This window comes from Schistocerca gregaria, chromosome 4 (genome assembly GCF_023897955.1).
Source record: "Schistocerca gregaria isolate iqSchGreg1 chromosome 4, iqSchGreg1.2, whole genome shotgun sequence".
In the NCBI taxonomy this organism is placed as follows: Eukaryota; Metazoa; Arthropoda; class Insecta; order Orthoptera; family Acrididae; genus Schistocerca; species Schistocerca gregaria.
Genome location: NC_064923.1, coordinates 753699203 through 753720420, shown reverse-complemented (window position 1 = coordinate 753720420; position 21218 = coordinate 753699203). Strand labels below are relative to the sequence as shown.

The 21218-nt window shown below is 39.3% G+C and overlaps 1 protein-coding gene across 11 annotated transcripts in view; it reads left to right on the top strand.

The window, feature by feature from the left end:
* LOC126365782 (titin) overlaps positions 1–21218 on the top strand; it is a 523502-nt gene that overhangs the window by 408002 nt on the left and 94282 nt on the right. For all 11 annotated transcript variants that reach the window (XM_050008347.1, XM_050008355.1, XM_050008352.1 and 8 more), the window contains 2 exons: positions 3976–4098; positions 18593–18745. In XM_050008347.1, coding sequence (XP_049864304.1) covers positions 3976–4098; positions 18593–18745 — 276 coding nt within the window. The remainder of the gene's footprint in view (positions 1–3975; positions 4099–18592; positions 18746–21218) is intronic.

Sequence of the window (21218 nt, the reverse complement as noted above, 5' to 3'; positions counted from 1 at the left end):
ACGGTGGTGGAACCTTTTTTATTTTATTTATCATTTTAGTTCTGCACAAGAGTCAAGGAAGTGGATTTCTGCCTAGTATTAATTGAGTGAAAGCTGCTAATTCTTGGGTTTAAGCTGCTATTGTTAACAAGAAATTACAGTATGTGGGTAGGATGAATAGGTCAGGATATAGATAAGACTGAGATGGAAGGCAGCTGTATGGCATTAGAAACTGAATGAGAGTAACATGGAGTCATTTATCAGAAGTCCATAATGCTTGAGGAAATTTGGAGCAGGCCTTATCCAGCAGTGAATGTCAATTGGATGCTGCTTGTGAGTATCATATGCTAAAGGCTCCTTTCCTTTTTATGATGTTTAAAGTTGTGTGGTACTGTTCACTTCAAATGCAGGAAACTGTGTTTTCATAATAAGAACAGAATGGAGTGCATACCATGCTGTGTATATGAACTATGACCTTATGAAGCAAGAGATATCAGATGGAAGTAGGTCATATAAGTATTTAAATAAGTAATTACTGAAAAATTAAACAGCGAAAATCCGGACTGAAATAACAGCTATATGTGGTTTCAGTTGCCTGAGTCCTGTGTGTGAGTTGCATTTGCGTGCATGTGTGTGTGTGTGTGTGTGTGTGTGTGTGTGTGTGTGTGTGTGTTTTCTATTGTTGATGAAGGCCTTACGGGCTGAAAGCTTTATTTGTGACCGTCTTTTTGTTGTGCCTATCTGCAACTCAGCATCTTCGCTATATGGTGAGTAGCAGCTTTCCTTTTCGTAATATTGTAACTATGTGAAAAGGACAGATTGCTACTCATCACACAGTAGTGGTGTTGAGTGGCAGATGGGAATAACGAGAAAAGACTGATAGATTTTATTAGCTATTGGACAACATTCTTCATCAGAATACAGACAAAACACACACATTCACACATGCGTAACTTGCATACACATGGCAACTGTCATCTCCAGGCACTAAAATCTGTGGCTGCCTGAGGTGATCAGAGATCTTTGCCAGGGTGGTTAGTGAGGGTGCAGAAGTGGCATGTGGCAGGGAGTGAGAGTGGGCTAAGGGTGAAGGAAGATGCTAGTGCTCTCTATGGGATGTGCATGGACATAGTAGAGACAGGGCACTGGGCTGCTAGGTGCAGTATTGGGAGGACGGAGGGAAGGGTGGAGTCTTAAAGGGAAGAGGAGAGAAATTGAAGTAGAGAAGGGAAAATCACTATGCAGGTGTTACAGGAGAATAGAAGGTGTATGTAGGGATGAAGTGGAAACTTGGAAATGAATCAGTAGGTGGGGTACTAGTTTGAGCTAAGGCTGTGACCGGGGGGGTTAAGAGGAATAAAGGATTTGCTAAAAGGAAAATTCCCATCTGAACAATTTAGAAAAGCTGGCGTTGGTGCAAAAAATCCATATGTCAGAAACTGTGAATCTGTTGTGGAAGTCAAGCACATCATGTTGAGTAGCATGCTCAGCAACTAGGTAATACAAGTGTCTCATGGCCACGGTTTGGTGATGGGCACTCATCCAGAGAGACACCTTGTTAGTGATCATGCCCTTGTAGAACGCAGCATGTTCATGGCAGCTAAGTTAGTAGATCACTGGTGGCCCTGCTTTTGATTGATCAGGAGATTCCTGTGACAGGATTAGAGTAGATAGTAGTGGGAGGATATATGTGATATGTTTCGCATCTATATCTACTGGGAGGATGTGAACTATAGACAATGGCTAGGGAGCAAGGGTGGTATAGGAATGGACAAGGATATTGCATATTTTGTATGGACAGAAGAATACCTCCGTGAGAATGATGTGGACAATAGTGGGGAGAATATTTCTCATTTCATGATATGACGAGAGATAACAGAAACTCTGGTGGAGAATAAGATTCTGTTGCTCCAGTCCTAGGTGGTACTGAGTCATGACGAGGGTACTCCTTTGTGGCCAGACGGGAAGAAGGGAAGAAGATGTTTGGGGGATGGTAGTTGACTGGGAGGACAAGGCATGAGGGATCTGTTCCTGGGAAAGGAAATTGCTCAAGAATGGCCACATCATTATCTCATTCCACAATGAACCTACCAACCACCAACAATACCTCCACATCAACATCTGTCACCCATTCCACACAAAGAAGTCCCTTCCGTACAGCCTAGCCAGCTATGATCTTTGCATCTGTATAAGTGATGTGCAGACACTCTTCAAATATGCCACTGGTCTCTCTGAGGTCTTCACAGACTGGAATTACCCTCCCCATCTTGTCCAGAAACAAATTCCTCATGTGCCTTTTCTTCCTAGTCACTTACCGTTCCCCATATATTCATTGTCCAGCCACAAAACAGCCTCTCATGAATCAGTGCTACTCTGTATGGAGTAACAGGAACATGTTCCCCACCAGTGTTTCGATTACCTCTCGTCGTGCCTCAAACTCAGGAATATCCTCCCTACTCCTCTCACAGTGACATTCCACCACCCACCTGACATACACAGTATCCTTGTCCACAAGGGCATCCTTCCTCCAAACCCATTGCCCCCATGGCTCACATTCTTGCAACAGATCTAGATGCAAGATGTATCCCATATATCCTCTCACTACCACCTACACCTATCCTGTCACAGGCATCTCATACCCACCATAGGCAGGGCCACTTGCGGAAGCACCATCTGATCTACCTACTTAGCTGCAACCAATGGGCTGTATTGTACATGGGAATTATCACTGCTAACCTGTCTGTCGAGATGAATGGCCACAACCAAACTGTGGCCAAAAGACAGCTGGACCACTCAGTTGCTGAGCAAGCCACCCAATATAATTTTCTTGACTTCCACAATAGCTTCACAGCCTGTGCCATCTCGATTTTTCCTCCTAACGAATACTTCCTGCAATGTATCCTTCATTTCAGTAACCCTTCTGACCTCAACTTTTGCTAATCTATGTCCTCCACATGCCTATTCCCTTCTTTGCTCCACTCCAGTCCTATACATGCCTTCTTTCCTTCCAGCACACCTGCATAGGCCTCTCCCCTTCTCTACTTCTCGCCTCTGCCCTCCCCCCTCCACCCTCCCCTGGTACAACCTCCTGATGCTGCACTTAGTAGCCCACTATTCTATCCCCACCATATCACAGGCAGCACTTGTATCTTCCACCACCAATACTCTGCTTTTCCTCTACATCACTGCCAAAACCCCTATTGTAGCCCCACTACACACCCCATCAAAGATCACTGCTAACTTCAGATGTATTTGTAGCCAGACCTTAAGTGCCCAGAGATGACAATAGCCATGTGTGTTTGATTTATCCGTGTGTGAATATGTGTGTGTTTGGTTTGTATGTGTTTAATGAAGGACTTAGTCTGACAGGTAATAATATCAATGAAAATAAAAAAATTGGAAACATGATATAATTGGACAGATAAAAGAAATCTGCTCACTAACGGAAATTCTTTCTTTCTCATTCCGTCTGATAAGTCTCCCCTGACACGATGATCTGGGAGACTTTTCAAAACTCTCCCCTTTTCATAAACCTTGCCAGTCCTTTTGCCTCATCTCTCTCCCTTCCTAGTCAACTCTTTGGCTAGAAGAAGGAGACAACGGCTTGAAAACTTGCACATTTCCTTAATCTTGATGTATGTTTTCTCTTGCTGCCACTTGGTAAGTAATTTTTTTTATCTACCCATTTATGTTGTCATTAATAATATCCAACAGTCTTTTTTCCTTGTGACTCCCAGTCACTCAGTGCCTCCTTTATGTGGTGAGCAGCAAATTATTCTTTTCACATTGTTGTTATTACTGAACAAGTGTGTGTAACATTGAATTTCTGTTGCTTTGAGAGATGGTTCTTGTGGAAGTAATTGATGCAATTTTGTTTTTCTTTTTTGTTAAATACATAGAAATTATACTTTTCAAAATTTGTGCTGTAAATAATTATTTCTTTAAAAGATGAAATGTAAAATGAATGCTCACAAGTATTTCATTTTCTCATATTAGGAGTAGAAGAGATATTAGTTACAGAGCTTCAAGAAGGGGATGTGTTATACTCAGTCAGTGCCTACGAAGCAGAAAATGAAGATGCAATGAATCTTGTTGAGGGTGAGAAGGTTTACATCATAGGTAAGTATATGATAAACTGTCCAAAGGCTAATAAACATCAATAAGTATTTTCAAATAACTTATTGAAAAACTTATTATTATTAAGGTAAATGTTTTAAGAGTTATTCATCTGGGAGTCTGTAGCAGGTACTCACAAAACACATAACTGATTATGAACAAATTGTTGGAATTTTAAGTTTATCATGTGTGTTTTATTTTTGGCTTCATATGTATATGTGCAACATATAATGTGTTCCAATAGCAAACAGCAACTGCCTTTGTTTCACAAATATAATAATATCCAGTTTTTAAGAATTTATGTTTGTTGTTATTTTTGTGGTCATCAGTCAAATGGCTGGACTGAAGCAGTCTTGGGAGTGAAGAACATAACATCGTGCCTTTACTAGTCAGTTCATTTATTCATAACTACATCCACCTGAATCTGAGTCATGCTCTCTCTCTCTACTATTTTTCCCATGCACTCTTCCCTCCATAACACATTGACTATCCCTTGATATCTTGGGATGTTTGTCATCAAACAATCCATTCTTTAAGACTAGTTGTGCTATAAAGATGTATCCTTCCTCCCCCAATGCAGCACCTCTGCTGTACTTATCATACCCAGACATCTAATCTCCAACATTTTTCTCTAACATATTTATCAAAAACATCTATTCTTTTCATTTCTCTAGAGTTTTCAACCTTTTTTCAATCTGACCAAGTACTTCCTGAAAGAACTTCTTAATTTCATTTTTGTATTTGATGTTAAAATTCTCTTTTTCAGAAGTAGTTTCTTGCTATTGCTTGTCTGCATCACATATGTCCTCTCTACTTCGGTCACCATGAATTAATTTACTCCCAAGTAGTAAAATCCATCTGTTAACTTAGTATCTTTCTAATATACTTAGCATCACAAGATTTAGTTTGAATGCACTTTGTTACCATTGTTTTACTTTTGTTAATGCTGATTTTACAACCTCTTTTCAAGACACTACCCATGCTTTTTGACCTATCTTCCAAGCCCTTTGGCATCTCAAATTTAATTACAATGCCCTCAACAAAAGACTTTTTTTTAATTCTTCTCCTTCAAATTTAACACCTTTTCAAATTTCTATTAGGTTGCCTTTGCTGCTTGTTCATTGTACATGTTGAATAACACAGGGGATAGGTTGCAACTGTGTCTCACTGCCTTGTCCACTACTGCTCCCTTTCATATCCTTCAGTTCTTATAACTGCAGGCGTCACAAATTTATAATTTTCTCTGGAACCTAAACTAATCCTCCACAGTATGACTTCCACCAGTCATTCTATTGTTCCATAGACAATTTATGCTAGTTTGTTTGCAATCACAGTTGTGTAACTCAAGGCTTGGCAACATTTTTAGCATTTGCCCTCTTTGGTATTGGGATTATTTCTCACAGTGACATATCCAGTCAACCAGGGGGGGGAACAGTTTTGTCATGGTTGGTTCCCCCAAGAACATTAACAATTCTGAGGGAATGTTGCCTATTCTAGGTCCCTTGTTTCTACTTAGGTCTTTCTGTGCCCCTCTCGCAGTGTTTTATTTTATTTTATTTTATTTACATATCAAGTTCCACAAGACCAAATTCAGGAGCAAATCTCCAAGGTCATGGAATGTGTCAGTACATGAAATTACAATACAAAAGTAATAACAGTTCAAAATAAATGTTTATGAACCCAAAAAATGTCAGTCCATAAGTTTAAGTAAACACAATCAACAATGCAATAAGAATCAGCTTAATTTGTCAAGGAACTCCTCAAGAGAATAAAAGGAGTGACCCATGACGAAACTCTTCAGTTTGGATTTGAAAGGGTGTGGATTACTGCTAAGATTTTTGAATTTGAGTGATAGCTTATTGAAAATGGATGCAGCATTATACTACACTCCTTTTTGCACAAGAGTTAAGGAAGTCCAATTCAAATGCAGGTTTGATTTCTGCCGAGTATTAACCAAGTGAAAGCTGCCTATTCTTGGGAATAAGCTAATATTGCTAACAATAAATTACAGTAAGGAATATGTATATTGAGAGGCCAATGTCAAAGTACCCTGTCTTGTGAACAGGGTTCGACAAGAGGTTTGTGAACTTACACCACCTATTGCCCAAACCACCCTCTTCTGAGCCAAAAAAACCCTTTTAGACTGGAAAGAGTTACTCCAAAATATAATACCATTTGCCATAAGTGAATGAAAATAAGCAAAGTAGACTAATTTTCATGTCGAACAATAACTCTTTTCTGATACCGTTCTAATAATGAAAATGGCAGTATAAGTCTTTGAACAAGATCCCAAATGTGGGATTTCCACGATAGCTTACTATCTATCTGAACACCTAGAAATTTGAACTGTTCAGTTTCACAAATAAGGAACAGGAGTGGCCCGAACACTGATCCCTGGGGCACCCCCCACTTGACAGTACCCCAGTCAAACCCCACATCACAGCCATTATCAACATTGTGAATAATGACCTTTTGCTGCTTGTTACTAAAGTAAGAGGTGAACCAATTGTGAGCTACTTCCCCTGTTCTGTAATGGTCCAACTTCTGAAGCAATATTTTGTGGTCAACACAATCAAATGCCTTTGTTAAATCAAAAATATGCCAAGCATTTGAAACCTTTTGTTAGCCCATCCAGTAGCTCACAGAGAAAAGAGAATATAGCATTTTCAGTTGTTAAATTGCTTCTAAAGCTGAACTGTACATTTGATAGCAAATTGTGTGATATAAAATGATCAATTATCCTTACATACACAGCCTTTTCAATAACTTTTGCAAACACTGATGGCATAGAAATAGATCTAAAGTTATCTACATTATTCCTTTCTCCCTTTTTATAAAGCGGTTTTACTACCAAGTACTTTAATCGCTCAAGAAACTGACCATTCCTAAAGGAAAAATTACAAATATGGCTAAATACAGGGCTAAGATGTGCAACACAGTACTGTAATATTCTGCTAGACACTCCATCATAACCATGAGAGTCTGTAGTCTTCAGTGATTAAATTATTGACTCAATTTCCCTCTTGTCTGTATCACAGAGGAGCATTTCAGACATCAATCTTGGAATGGCATTTGGCAAGAAAGTTACATGTAGAAACTAATTTTTTATTTAATTTACCAGCAATGCTCAGAAAATGATTGTTAACTACTGTACATATATTTGATTTATCAGCAACAGAAATATTTTTACTGCAAACTGACTTTACATTATCAACCTTGTGCGGCTGATCAGACACTTCCTTCACAACTGACCATATGGTTTTAATTTCATCCAGTGAATTAGCTATTCTATTTGCATACCAATACTCTTTGCCTCCCTAATAACATTTTTAAGCACCTTACAGTACTGTTTGTAATTGGCTACTGTAGCTTGATTGTGACTACTTCAAACATTTTGATATAATTCCCACTTTGTTCTAAAAGATATCCTTATCCCACTAGTCAGCCACCTGGGCTGCCTTTTACTGCTAGTAAATGCTGGATTTAATGACAGCAGATGTAAATATTAAACCTGTAAATATTAGAAGTTTAATTTTAATTCATGTACATAATTTTACTGTTTATTCACTGAGGATCATTAAAATTAATTAAATTCAAGTTTTTCTAATTACATTTTTGTATTGTGTTTATCTGACATCTCAGGTGGAGAATCATCATTAGGTGTAGAAGTAACTTCAGGCATGCCTGAGGGATGTTTGTTGGGACCCTTGCTGTTTATGGATTATCTTAATGACCTTGCAGGCATTATTAATGGTGATGGCAGACTTTTTGCATATGATGCAATCACCTGTAATGAAATACTGTTTGAAAGAAGCTGCATAAATATTTAGTCAGATCTTGATAAGGTCTCAAAATGCTGAAAAGATTAGCAACCTGCTTTAAATGTTAAAAAGCGTAAAACAGTTGTAGTTGTCGTGGTCTCCAGTCCAGAGATTGTTTTGAAGCAGCTCTCCATGCTACTCTGTCCTGTGCATGCTTCTTCATCTCCCAGTACCTACTGCAACCTACATCCTTCTGAATCTGCCTAGTGTATTTATCTCTTGGTCTCCCTCTACGATTTTTACCCTCCACGCTGCCCTCCAATACTAAATTGGTGATCCCTTGATGCCTCAGAACATGTACTACCAACCAACTCCTTCTTCTATTCAAGTTGTGCCACAAATTTCTCTTCTCTCCAATTCTGTTCAATAGCTCCTCATTACTTATGTGGTCTACCCATCCAATCTTCAGCATTCTTCTGTAGCACCACATTTCGAAAGCTTCTGTTCTCTTCTTGTCTAAACTATTTATTGTCCATGTTTCACTTCCATACATGGCTACACTCCATAAAAATGTTTTCAGAAACGGCTTCCTGACACTTAAATATATACTTGATGTTAACAAATTTCTCCTCTTCAGAAACGCTTTCCTTGCCGTTGTCAGTCTACATTTTAAATCCTCTCTACTTCGACCATCATCAGTTATTTTGCTCCCCAAATAGCAAAACTCATTTACTACTTTAAGTGTCTCATTACCTAATCTAATTCCCTCAGCATCACCCGACTTAATTCAACTACAATCCATTATCCTTGTTTTACTTTTGTTGATGTTCATCTTAGATCCTCCTTTCAAAACACAGTCCATTCCATTCAACTGCTCTTCCAGGTCCTTTGCTGTCTCTGACAGAATTACAATGTCATCGGTGAACCTCAAAGTTTTTATTTCTTCTCCATGGATTTTAATTTCTACTCCGAATTTTTCGTATATTTCCTTTACAGATTGAATAAAATCAGGGATAGGTTACAACCTTGTCTCACTCCCTTCTCAAACACTGCTTCCCTTTCATACCCCATGACTCTTATAACTGCCGTTTGGTTTCTGTACAAATTGTAAATAGTCTTTTGCTCCCTATATTTTACCCCTGCCACCTTCAGAATTTGAAAGAGGGTATTTCATTGTCAAAAGGTTTCTCTAAGTCTACAAATGCTAGAAATGCAGGTTTGCCTTTCTGTAATCTATCTTCTTAGATAAGTTGCAGGGTCAGTATTGCCTCACATGTTCCAACATTTCTACGGAATCCAAACCGATCTTCCCTAAGGTCAGCTTCTACCAGTTTTTCCATTCGTCTGTAAAGAATTGGCATTAGTATTCTGCAACCATGATTTATTAAACTGATAGTTCGGTAATTTTCACATCTCTCAACACCTGCTTCTTTAGAATTGGAATTATTATATTCTTCTTGAGGTCTGAGGGTATTTCGCCAGTCTCATACATCTTGCTCACCACATGCTAGAGTTTTGTTGGGACTGGCTCTCCCAAGGCTGTCAGTAATTCTAATGGAATGTTGTCTACTCCCAGGGCCTTGTTTCGGCTTCGGTCTTTCAGTGCTTTGTCAAACTCTTCACGCAGTATCATATATCCCATTTCATCTTCATCCACATCCTCTTCCATTTCCATAATATTGTCCTCAAGTACATCGCCCTTGTATAGGCCCTCTATATACTCCCTCCAACTTTCTGCTGGGTTCCATCCGCGCTCTTGATATTCATACAAGTGGTTCTCTTTTCTCCAAAGGTCTAATTTTCCTGTAGAGAGTGTCTATCTTACCTCTAGTGAGATATGCCTATACATCCTACATTTATCCTCTAGCCATCCCTGCTTCACCATTTTGCACTTCCTGTCGATCTCATTTTTGAAATGTTTGTATTCCTTTTTGCTTACATCATTTACTGCATTTTTGTATTTTTTCCTTACCTCAGCCGGCTGCGGTGGTCTCGCGGTTAATGTGCTCAGTCCGGAACCGCGCGACTGCTACGGTCGCAGGTTCGAATCCTGCCTCGGGCATGAATGTGTGTGATGTACTTAGGTTAGTTAGGTTTAAGTAGTTCTAAGTTCTAGGGGACTGATGACCACAGATGTTAAGTCCCTTAGCGCTCAGAGCCATTTGAACCATTTTTCCTTACCTCAATTAAATTGAATATATCTTCTGTTACCCAAGGATTTCTACTAGCCGTCGTCTTTTTACCTACTTGATCCTCTGCTGCCTTCACTATTTCATCCCTCAAAGCTACCCATTCTTCTTCCACTGTATTTCTTTCCCCCAATTCCTGTCAATCGTTCTCTAATGCTTTCCCTGAAACTCTCTACAACCTCTGGTTCTTTAAGTTTATCCAGGTCCCATCTCTTAAATTCCCACCTTTTTGCAGTTTCTTCAGTTTTAATCTACAGTTCATAACCAATAGATTGTGGCCAGAGTCCACATCTGCCCCTGGAAATGTCTTACAATTTAAAACTTGGTTACTAAAGCTCTGTCTTACTATTATATTATCTATCTAAAACCTTCCAGTATCTCCAGGCCTCTGCCATGTATACAACATTCTTTAATGATTCTTGAACCAAGTATGAGCTATGATTAATTTATGCTCTGTGCAAAATTCTAACAGGTGGCTTACTCTTTCATTTCTTACACCCATTCCATATTCACCTACTATGTTTCCTTCTCTTCCTACTATCGAATTCCAGTCACCCATGACTATTAAATTTTCATCTCCCTTCACTATCTGAATAATTTCTTTTGTCTCGTCATACATTTCATCAGTTTCTTTGTCATCTGCAGAGCTAGTTGGCATATAAACTTGTACCACTATTGTAGGCGTGGGCTTCGTGTCTGTCTTGGCCACAATAATGCGTTCACTATGTTGTTTGTAGTAGCTTACCTGCACTTCTATTTTTTTATTCATTATTAAACCTACTCCTGCATTACTCGTATTTGATTTTGTATTTATAACCCTGTATTCACTTGACCAGAAGCCTTGTTCCTCCTGCCACCGAACTTCACTACTTTCCACTACATCTAACTTTAACCTATCCATTTCCCTTTTTAAATTTTCTAACCTACGTGCCCAATTAAGGGATCTGACATTCCACACTCCGATCTGTAGAATGCCAGTTTTCTTTCTCCTGATAACGATGTCCTCCTGAGTACTCCCCAGCCGGAGATCCAAATGTGGGACTATGTTACCTCCGGAACATTTTACCCAAGAGGACACCATCATCATTTAACCATACAGTAAAGCTGCATGCCCTAGGTAAAAATTACGGCCGTAGTTTCCCCTTGCTTTCAACCGTTCGCAATACTAGCACAGCAAGGCTGTTTTAGTTAGTGTTACAAGGCCAGATCCATCAATCATCCACACTGTTGCCCCTGCACCTACTGAAAAGCCTGCTGCCTCTCTTCAGGAACCAGTCATTTGTCTGGCAACAAATCCCTCTACTCACTACTCTATAACAGCACCCAAATTTCTCACTCATGGGGTCATGTTTTTAAATGTTTGTAACTTGGAAAGTTTAGGCCTAGATCACGTCTATCTAACTAGTAAACAATATGAAATGTGTTAGTTAATATGATTTAGAAATATTTAATTATAATTTTATTGTGACAATAGACACTGATGAAACTAGTAACTTTCTTTTTTTAATGAATTTTAAACTATCAAGAATACTTGAATAGAATTTTTTGTGTTTATGTCACACAAAATTTCGGGTCATATCGCGATTATCGGGACTGAGATAACACGAAGTTTTTCCAAGAACAAGCTCTGCTGTGACACTAATACTCAGTTATGTGACAAGAATGGACACGACAGCAAGTACATGAAACAAATAAAATTTAAATTCGACACTATTTCCTCTTAAATACGTTTTTTTAGCAGAAAAAGAAATTACCTGTGATCTCACTCGGGGGCCATCATGAATACCTGTGGGTCGGGGAAGTGATGATGATGGTGGTGATGATGATTTGGATCTCTTGATGGAGTACTCAAGAGGATGTTGTCATAAGAAAAAGCAAATCTAATGTTCTATAGGCCAGAAGACAGGAATGTTCAATCACTTAATTAATTAGGTAGGATAGAGAACTTTGAAAGATAAAGTGGATAGACTACAGTTAGATACAATAGGAATTCATCATGTGCAGTGACAGGAAAATCATCAATTGTGTGATTGGATTGAGGAGTTCCTAGATAACAGAACACAGCATGTCATTCTCAATTGAGAGAAGTCTTCCGAAGTAAGAGTGATTTCAGTTGTGCCGCAGGGGAGTGTCATAGGACCGTTGCTATTCACAATATACATAAATGACCTGGTAGATGACATCGGAAGTTCACTGAGGCTTTTTGCAGATGATGCTGTGGTGTATCGAGAGGTCGTAACAATGGAAAATTGTACTGAAATGCAGGAGGATCTGCAGCGAATTGACGCATGGTGCACGGAATGGCAATTGAATCTCAATGTAGACAAGTGTAATGTGGTGCGAATACGTAGAAAGATAGGTCCCTTATCATTTAGCTACAAAATAGCAGGTCAGCAACTGGAAGCAGTTAATTCCATAAATTATCTGGGAGTATGCATTAGGAGTGATTTAAAATGGAATGATCATATAAAGTTGATCATCGGTAAAGCAGATGCCAGACTGAGATTCATTGGAAGAATCCTAAGGAAATGCAATCCGACAACAAAGGAAGTAGGTTACAGTATGCTTGTTTGCTCACTGCTTGAATACTGCTCAGCAGTGTGGGATCCGTACCAGATAGGGTTGATAGAAGAGATAGAGAAGATCCAACGGAGAGCAGCGCGCTTCATTACAGGATCATTTAGTAATCGCGAAAGTGTTACGGAGATGATAGATAAACTCCAGTGGAAGACTCTGCAGGAGAGACGCTCAGTAGCTCGGTACGGGCTTTTCTTAAAGTTTCAAGAACATACCTTCACCGAAGAGTCAAGCAGTATATTGCTCCCTCCTACGTATATCTCGCAAAGAGACCATGAGGATAAAATCAGAGAGATTAGAGCCCACACAGAAGCATACCGACAATCCTTCTTTCCACGTACAATACGAGACTGGAATAGAAATGAGAACCGATAGAGGTACTCAGGGTACCCTCCGCCACACACCGTCAGGTGGCTTGCGGAATATGGATGTAGATGTAGATGTAGATGTAGATCATTTATGGTCAGATAGGTTCAGGAATATTAAACACAAAATTAGTAGAGTTATTTTAGGAATTGGTCTAATAATTATTAAGAAAATAGGAAGCAGGTGAACTACTAGGAAGAAAATAGTCAATGAATTATTGTAGCCAATCCAGACACAAAGCCAAGACCCACCACAGTAGTACAAATGAATATGGCTAACAGCTCTGCAGATGATGAACAGTTGAAAGAATGTATGATAAGGCAAAAGAAATTATGCTGTTCATAAGGGATACAAAAATGTATTTTTTATGGCAGACTGGAAATTGGTAGCATGAAAAGGAAGACTAGGAAAAATACCAGGAGCACATAAACTGAGGGAAGGAATTGAAAGGGGAGACACTTGGTAGACTTTTGCAAAGAGCATAATTTCATAATTTAAAAAACTTGGTATGAGAGTCATGAAATACAGTTTTGTTATGTGAAAGAGACATGGACACATTACAAAGTTTTAGGTGGATTATAAAATGGTGGGTAGAGAATTTGGGTATGTGTTTCAAACTGCAAAACATGTCCACAGACATGTGGACTCTGACCATAGTTATTTATGAATTTCAGATTAAACCTAGAGAAATAGCAGAAACAGTAGGAACTTAAGGAGATGGTACATGGACAAATTGAAAGACAAATGGTTGTTGAGATTTTCCAAGGGAGCATTAGGCAACAATTGACTGAAACAGGGGAATACAATAGAACATGAATAGGGAGTCATGAGAGATGGAATAGCAAAGGATGAAATAGGAAAATGACAAGGCCCAGAAGAAATTGTGGAAAACACATGATATATTGATTTTTGTTGATGAAAGGAGGAAATAAAGCAGGCAAAATGAAATACAGATGACTAAAAAATGATACTGGCAGAAAGTGGAAAATGGCAGATCAGGGGTGGCCAGAGCAGAAACACAATGCTATGGAAACATGCACAATTATGGAAAAGGTAGATGCTGTGTATAGGAAAATGAAAAAAATGCCTTTACACGAAAGAGATGCAGCTGAATGAATGTCAAGAGCTTGTGTGAGAAGCCAACACTAAACAAAGAAAGGGGAACTAAAAGTGGAAGTAATACACAGAAGGGTTATACCAAGGAAAAGAATGTAAAGACAAAATTACAGAAATGGAAGAGGCATTAGTTGAAGATGATGTGGGAGGCATCATACTGCGAGAAAAAAATTGACAGATTACTGAAAGACTTTAGTAGAAACAAGGCATCTGGATTGAATGAGCTTCTTTCAGAATTGTTAATATCCTTATGACAACTAAACATGATGAAACTGTTCCATCTGGTATGCAGGATATGTGAGACCCAAAAAAGACCCTTATACTTCAAGACAGATGCAATAGTTTCAGTACCAAAAATGGAAAATGCTGACAGTGTTACCAAAAAATCAAGTAAATTATCATGCTTGCAAAGTATTAGCTCTCATTGTCTACAGAACAACAGAATGACTTGTGGCAGTCAAACTGGGGAGGATCAAATTTGATTCTACAGTGCATCTCAGAAATTAGATTAAAAAAAGGCTAATCCACATTTGTAACATTTGTAGATTTAGAAAGAAGATTTTGCCATTTTTTGAATGAATACATTTGTTGAAAGGCAGTAGGGATAAAATACAGGGAAATGTGATATACAATTTGTACAAAAACCAGGCTACAGTTATGACAATTGAAGGATACAAAATGGTGCCAGTAGTTGACAAGACAGTGAGACAGAGCTGTAGCCTGTCCCTCATGTTATTCAGTATGTATACAGAACAATCAGTAAAAGAAGAGCAAAAGAATCTTTGAAGTGCTATTAAAGTTTAAATAGAAGAGACAAGAAATAAAGAGAAATTGTAAGCTTTAAACATCTAATATTAATCTGAAGAGAATAAGTTTTGTTTCTGGGAGGATGTTTGTGAAGTGTAGCCTTGATGGAAGTGAATCATGGACAGAAACAATACTGAAAGGAAGAGAGTAGATATTTTTTCAAAAGTCTAGAATAACAATTAAGATTATGAGTAATGCAGGGGTTCAGCATTGAGTCTGAGAGGAAAGATCTCTATATCACTCTGTGACTAAAAGAAGGATAAGTTGATAAGACACATCCAGAGACATCAAGACATAGTCAACTTAGTAATGAGGTGGGGGAGTGTGTGGTAAAAATTACAGAGTAAGACAAAAGCTTAACAACAGTAAGCAGGTTCAAATGGATGTAGGATGCAGTATGTGTGCTTGTGGTAGGTAGACTAATGTGTTTGGACTGAATACCACAACAGCTAAAAAATAGTTTTCTGCAGGGAGTCTCAGTTCTCTCTTCTCTCCTTGATCTGATGTCCAAAGGATACATAAGATTCACAAAGACTAAAATAATTATGAAATTATATGAAATGAAGTGCTTGTGATCTAGATTCTGTAATGTACTATATCAGACATGAATATGTATTGTCAAGAGCATACAATACACAATAGTCTGTATTCAGGTGCATGAGAAGTGAAGTTAATGTATCATTTAGCCAAATATCTCTTTTTTCCAGTTTTGCATGATTTCCTAATTTCACTTAAACTAAATGCCAAGAAAATTCATTTGGTGCCCCTCCCTAACTGAGCTCTGTGTTGACAATGTAGGGAAAGATATCTTGCTACTTACTGTGAAGATGAGGCATTAAGTTACAGACAGACACAATTAAAAGACACTTACACAAAGCTTTCAGCCACAGCCTTCATCAACAAAAGAGAGACACACTCCATTCATACACACAAGCAAGCACACTTCATACACACAAAACGACTAACTCCAGCAGTTCCAGCCAGAATACAACATAACACCCTTGATTTCAATGGCTGCATCACTACCCAAGCTGTCTGGACCCACCCCTCCATCACCAGCTTTTCTGAACTGTGCATATAGGAGCTATCCTTACAACACATTCTCCGCTCCTGTAACTGTCATACTGTCCCCACACCCTCCTCCCAAAACTTTCAACCCCTCTGTCCTATCATCTCCTCGTCATTCTCATACCTAATGCACTTTGTTTCCTACCCTCTGCCTATGCCCTGACTTGTCTTTCACTACTCCTCTCCTTTTTTGCCCCTATTTTCCCCTCCTACCTGTCCCACAACCTCATATTAGCCTTTCTGATTTCCTTAAGTAACCCCGGATGTAATTCTAGCATTATTGAATGCAGCAGGAGGCACACAGTCAAGTGCAACTAGAATTCCACTGTAAATCTCAATCACATTTTGTTATTGTGAGGGAACAACTCACCAGCATTGTGAAGCTACTCCAACTGCCTTACACTCCATACTTAACTCTGCTCTACTTCTTTTCTGGACATTTGAACAAAGGAATATAAAAGAATTATTAAGGTAGTGCAAGTGGTTTTGTCAGGGTGCATGAATAACTATGAAGTTTCAACTTCCAGGGTGTATATAAAGATAGAAAGATATGCTGATTGTGTATGGATGCAGGAGGCTCATATATTGAAAAGAGTAACCCAACATATAAATAAATTTTTCTTTTTATGACTTCTATCCCAATATCTATTGGATAAATCCTGTATTTCTATTCCTATAATGAGTGTAGTCATTTATTTTCTGGTTCTCTTTTCATGGTCCGTGACTTTATTTTTTCATTTTCTATGTGGTTTATACACTCCTGGAAATTGAAATAAGAACACCGTGAATTCAGTGTCCCAGGAAGGGGAAACTTCATTGACACATTCCTGGGGTCAGATACATCACATGATCACACTGACAGAACCACAGGCACATAGACACAGGCAACAGAGCATGCACAATGTCGGCACTAGTACAGTGTATATCCACCTTTCGCAGCAATGCAGGCTGTATTCTCCCATGGAGACAATCGTAGAGATGGTGGATGTAGTCCTGTGGAACGGCTTGCCATGCCATTTCCACCTGGTGCCTCAGTTGGACCAGCGTTCGTGCTGGACGTGCAGACCGCGTGAGACGACGCTTCATCCAGTCCCAAACATGCTCAATGGGGGACAGATCCGGAGATCTTGCTGGCCAGGGTAGTTGACTTACACCTTCTAGAGCACGTTGGGTGGCACGGGATACATGCGGACGTGCATTGTCCTGTTGGAACAGCAAGTTCCCTTGTCGGCCTAGGAATGGTAGAACGATGGGTTCGATGACGGTTTGGATGTACCGTACACTATTCAGTGTCCCCTCGACAATCCCCAGAGGTGTACGGCCAGTGTAGGAGATCGCTCCCCACACCATGATGCCGGGTGTTGGCCCTGTGTGCCTCGGTCGTATGCAGTCCTGATTGTGGCGCTCACCTGCACGGTGCCAAACACGCATACGACCATCATTGGCACCAAGGCAGAAGCGACTCTCATCGCTGAAGACGACACGTCTCCATTCGTCCCTCCATTCATGCCTGTCGCGACACCACTGGAGGCGGGCTGCATGATGTTGGGGCGTGAGCGGAAGACGGCCTAACGGTGTGCGGGACCGTAGCCCAGCTTCATGGAGACAGTTGCGAATGGTCCTCGCCGATACCCCAGGAGCAACAGTGTCCCTAATTTGCTGGGAAGTGGTGGTGCGGTCCCCTACGGCACTGCATAGGATCCTACGGTCTTGGCGCGCATCCGTGCGTCGCTGCAGTCCGGTCCCAGGTCGACGGGCACGTGCACCTTCCGCCGACCACTGGCGACAACATCGATGTACTGTGGAGACCTCACGCCCCACGTGTTGAGCAACTCGGCGGTACGTCCACCCGGCCTCCCGCATGCCCACTATACGCCCTCCCTCAAAGTCCGTCAACTGCACATACGGTTCACGTCAACGCTGTCGCGGCATGCTACCAGTGTTAAAGACTGCGATGGAGCTCCGTATGCCACGGCAAACTGGCTGACACTGACGGCGGCGGTGCATAAATGCTGCGCAGCTAGCGCCATTCGACGGCCAACACCGCGGTTCCTGGTGTGTCCGCTGTGCCGTGTGTGTGATCATTGCTTGTACAGCCCTCTCGCAGTGTCCGGAGCAAGTATGGTGGGTCTGACACACCGGTGTTAATGTGTTCTTTTTTCCATTTCCAGGAGTGTAGTACAGATCCGTATGTGCAGTGCATTCATTTTTCTTGGAAAGGTGTAAATGAGACATTAGGCTAAACATTGTTATTTATTTTATACTATTGCATATACTGTATGTAGCAGAAAGATTTCTTAACCATTTATTTACATATTGAATATACAGATAACAAGACTGATGAATTGATCTCTCTGGTTTTCTTGGCGGATTTATTGATATGAGCTTTCTGATGTTCGTCTAAGTTGTCTTTTCTACTTTCTGCCCAATATTTAGAAACTGTCCTAACCATCTTCTTCAGGTGCTGCAAGTTTTGCTATTATGTGAGCTCATTGCCTGCACTCCAATATCGATGATTGTTTTAGTACTATGATATGCATCAAATATATCTTTAATGCCTATTTATCACAATCATACAGATATTAATGACTTGTACGTATCCTCTCCTTTTAGATACAAATAACCCAGACTGGTGGTTTGTTAAGAAACATCTCACAGAAGAGAAAGGATGGGTTCCAGCTCAACTTCTAATGGATGAAATTAGGTACACAACATTTGTTCAGAAAGTAATCCAGCAAAAAATTGACCAGCTTCCTGTTTTTGAAAGTAAGTGTTTTGGTCTCTGTCTTTTTGTACATGAATTTAGCTATTTAATATAAAATGTAATAATTTTGAAATCAGTTTAATCAGTTCTGTTGTTGGTTGATGTTGTGACAGAATGTCTTGAATGTTTGTATTTGTTTGTGTCTACATCTTATGGCAGATTGTATTAGCAAATTTGTAGATCCTAAAAAACTTTCACTTCAAGAAACTGTTGCGATAGATCTGTATTAAGGAAAAAGTAGGCTGCATTTAAAATCATACAAACCTTTAAGTGAAATTTGGTGATCATACATGGAAAGGTGTCTTCTGCGGCACTACATTTGGATCTCAGAAGATCATTTTTCTGTAAATCTTTTTCTGTTATGGAAATGGAACACTGCAACTGTGATGAATAAAAGTTTCCAAAAATTACAGCAACCAGTTGCCTTTTGTGATCCTTCAATCTGTATTTTCCATGACTAGTTTTGAATCATCTAATGCCGCCATTTCAAGTTCTTTGACTCTTACAACGGCAGTCTGGATTCTCTACAAATTGTAGATAACCTCCTCCTACCTGTATTTTATACCTGCTCCTTCAGGAGATCAGAAAAAATATTAAAGTCAACATTATCAAAAGCTTTCTTTGAATCTATAAATGCTATAAACATACATTAGCCTTTATTCAGTCTGTCTTACTGTCTTGCATGATCCTACAGTTATGTGGATCCCAAACAGATATTTCTCAGATTCAGCTTCTACCAGTTGCTTTTCTTCTGTAAGTAATTTCTGGTGTATTTTGAAACCAAGACTTGTTAAACTGGCAGTTCAGTAATATTCAGACCTCAGCACCTGCCTTCTTTGGGACTGGGATTATTAGACGACATAATTATTATTACAGTCTGAGGATGTTGTACCTGTCTCATATACTTTGGATGCCAGGTAGAATAGTTTTATCATGGTTGATTCTCACAAGAATCTCAACAATTCTGAGGTAATGAGATTGCTCCAGGTGCCTTGATTGCTCCAGTTGCCTTGGTCCCTCTTTGGTCTTTGCTTGTTCCGTCATATTTTTCTTACAGTACCATTTGTGTTTCTATATTTGCATTACTGGTTGTCATAAAGAGCCAATTCCAAATGTTTGTTTCCACTCTGATATGAAGACTATAGTACATCAAAAGTTTAGAATTTATTATTTCTATGGGTGATGTTTAACATCTTCTATCAGGGCTTCTGAAAGTCATACTCACCTCTCCTAAAGTCATTCTGTTACCCACCCAACCTACAAAACATTCCTCTTAAAGAATGATGAAAGGTAGCTGAAGCCCTGGTAGAGGATGTTAACATTGCTCATAGAAATAATAAATTCTAATTTCTGAAATACCATATTTTCCATATCAGAGTAAAACAAAAATTTGGAATTAACTCTTTATAATAACCAGTAATACAAATACAGGAAAATGAATGGTACTGTAAGAAACATATGAGAGAACAAGCAAAGACCTAAGTGGGAGCAAGGGACCTGGAGTAGACACATTACCTCCAAATTATTTAAATCCTTGGGAGGACCTACCATGACAAAACTATTCCACCTGGTATGCAAAATATATGCGACAGGTAAAACACCCTCAGACTTTAACATAATAATGTAGTGTAGTAATCCCAGTCCCAAAGAAGGAAGGTGCCAATATGTGAATATTATTGATCTGACTGTTGCAATACACACCAAAAACTATTTACAGAAAAAAAAGACTGGAGGAAGCTGACCTTGTGAAAATCTGTTTGGGTTCCATAGAACTGTAGGATTGTTAGGACAGTGTTGGCCCTACAACTTAGAAGACAGACTGAAGAAAGGCTAACCTATGTTCATAGTATTTATAGATTTAGAGAAAGCTTTTGATACTTTTGACAGGAATATTTTCTCTGAAATTCTGAAGAAGCAGGTATAAAATGCAGGTTAAAGAAGAGGTTATCAACAACTTGTAGATACTCCAGACTGCATTTGGAGGAGTCAAAGAGCATGAAATGGAGGCACTATGTAAGAAGAGAAGCACACAGAGTTGTAGCATATTCCCCATGTTATACAGTGTGTACATTGAGTAAACAAATTGTGATGGGAATTAAAGTCCAAGAAGAAGATAACAATTTTGCCACTGACATTGTAATTCCATCAGAGTTAGCAAAGGACTTGCAATGTCTGTTTAATGGAAAGAGTAGTGTCTTGAAAATTGATTATAAGATGAACATCAATAAAAGTAAAAGAGGGATAATGAAATTTTGCTTATATAAATCAGACAATGCTGAAGAAACTAGATTAGGAAATGGCATACGAAAGGAAGAAAACGAGTTCTGCTATTTAGACAGCAAAATAACTCATGATGGAAAGTGGGGAGGGGGTAAAATCCAGATTGGGAAAAGCAGGAAAGAGTTTCTGGAAAAGATAAATATTTTAACATGTACTAATAATAAGATGTATAAACTGCCAAGTCTGTTTGAACAT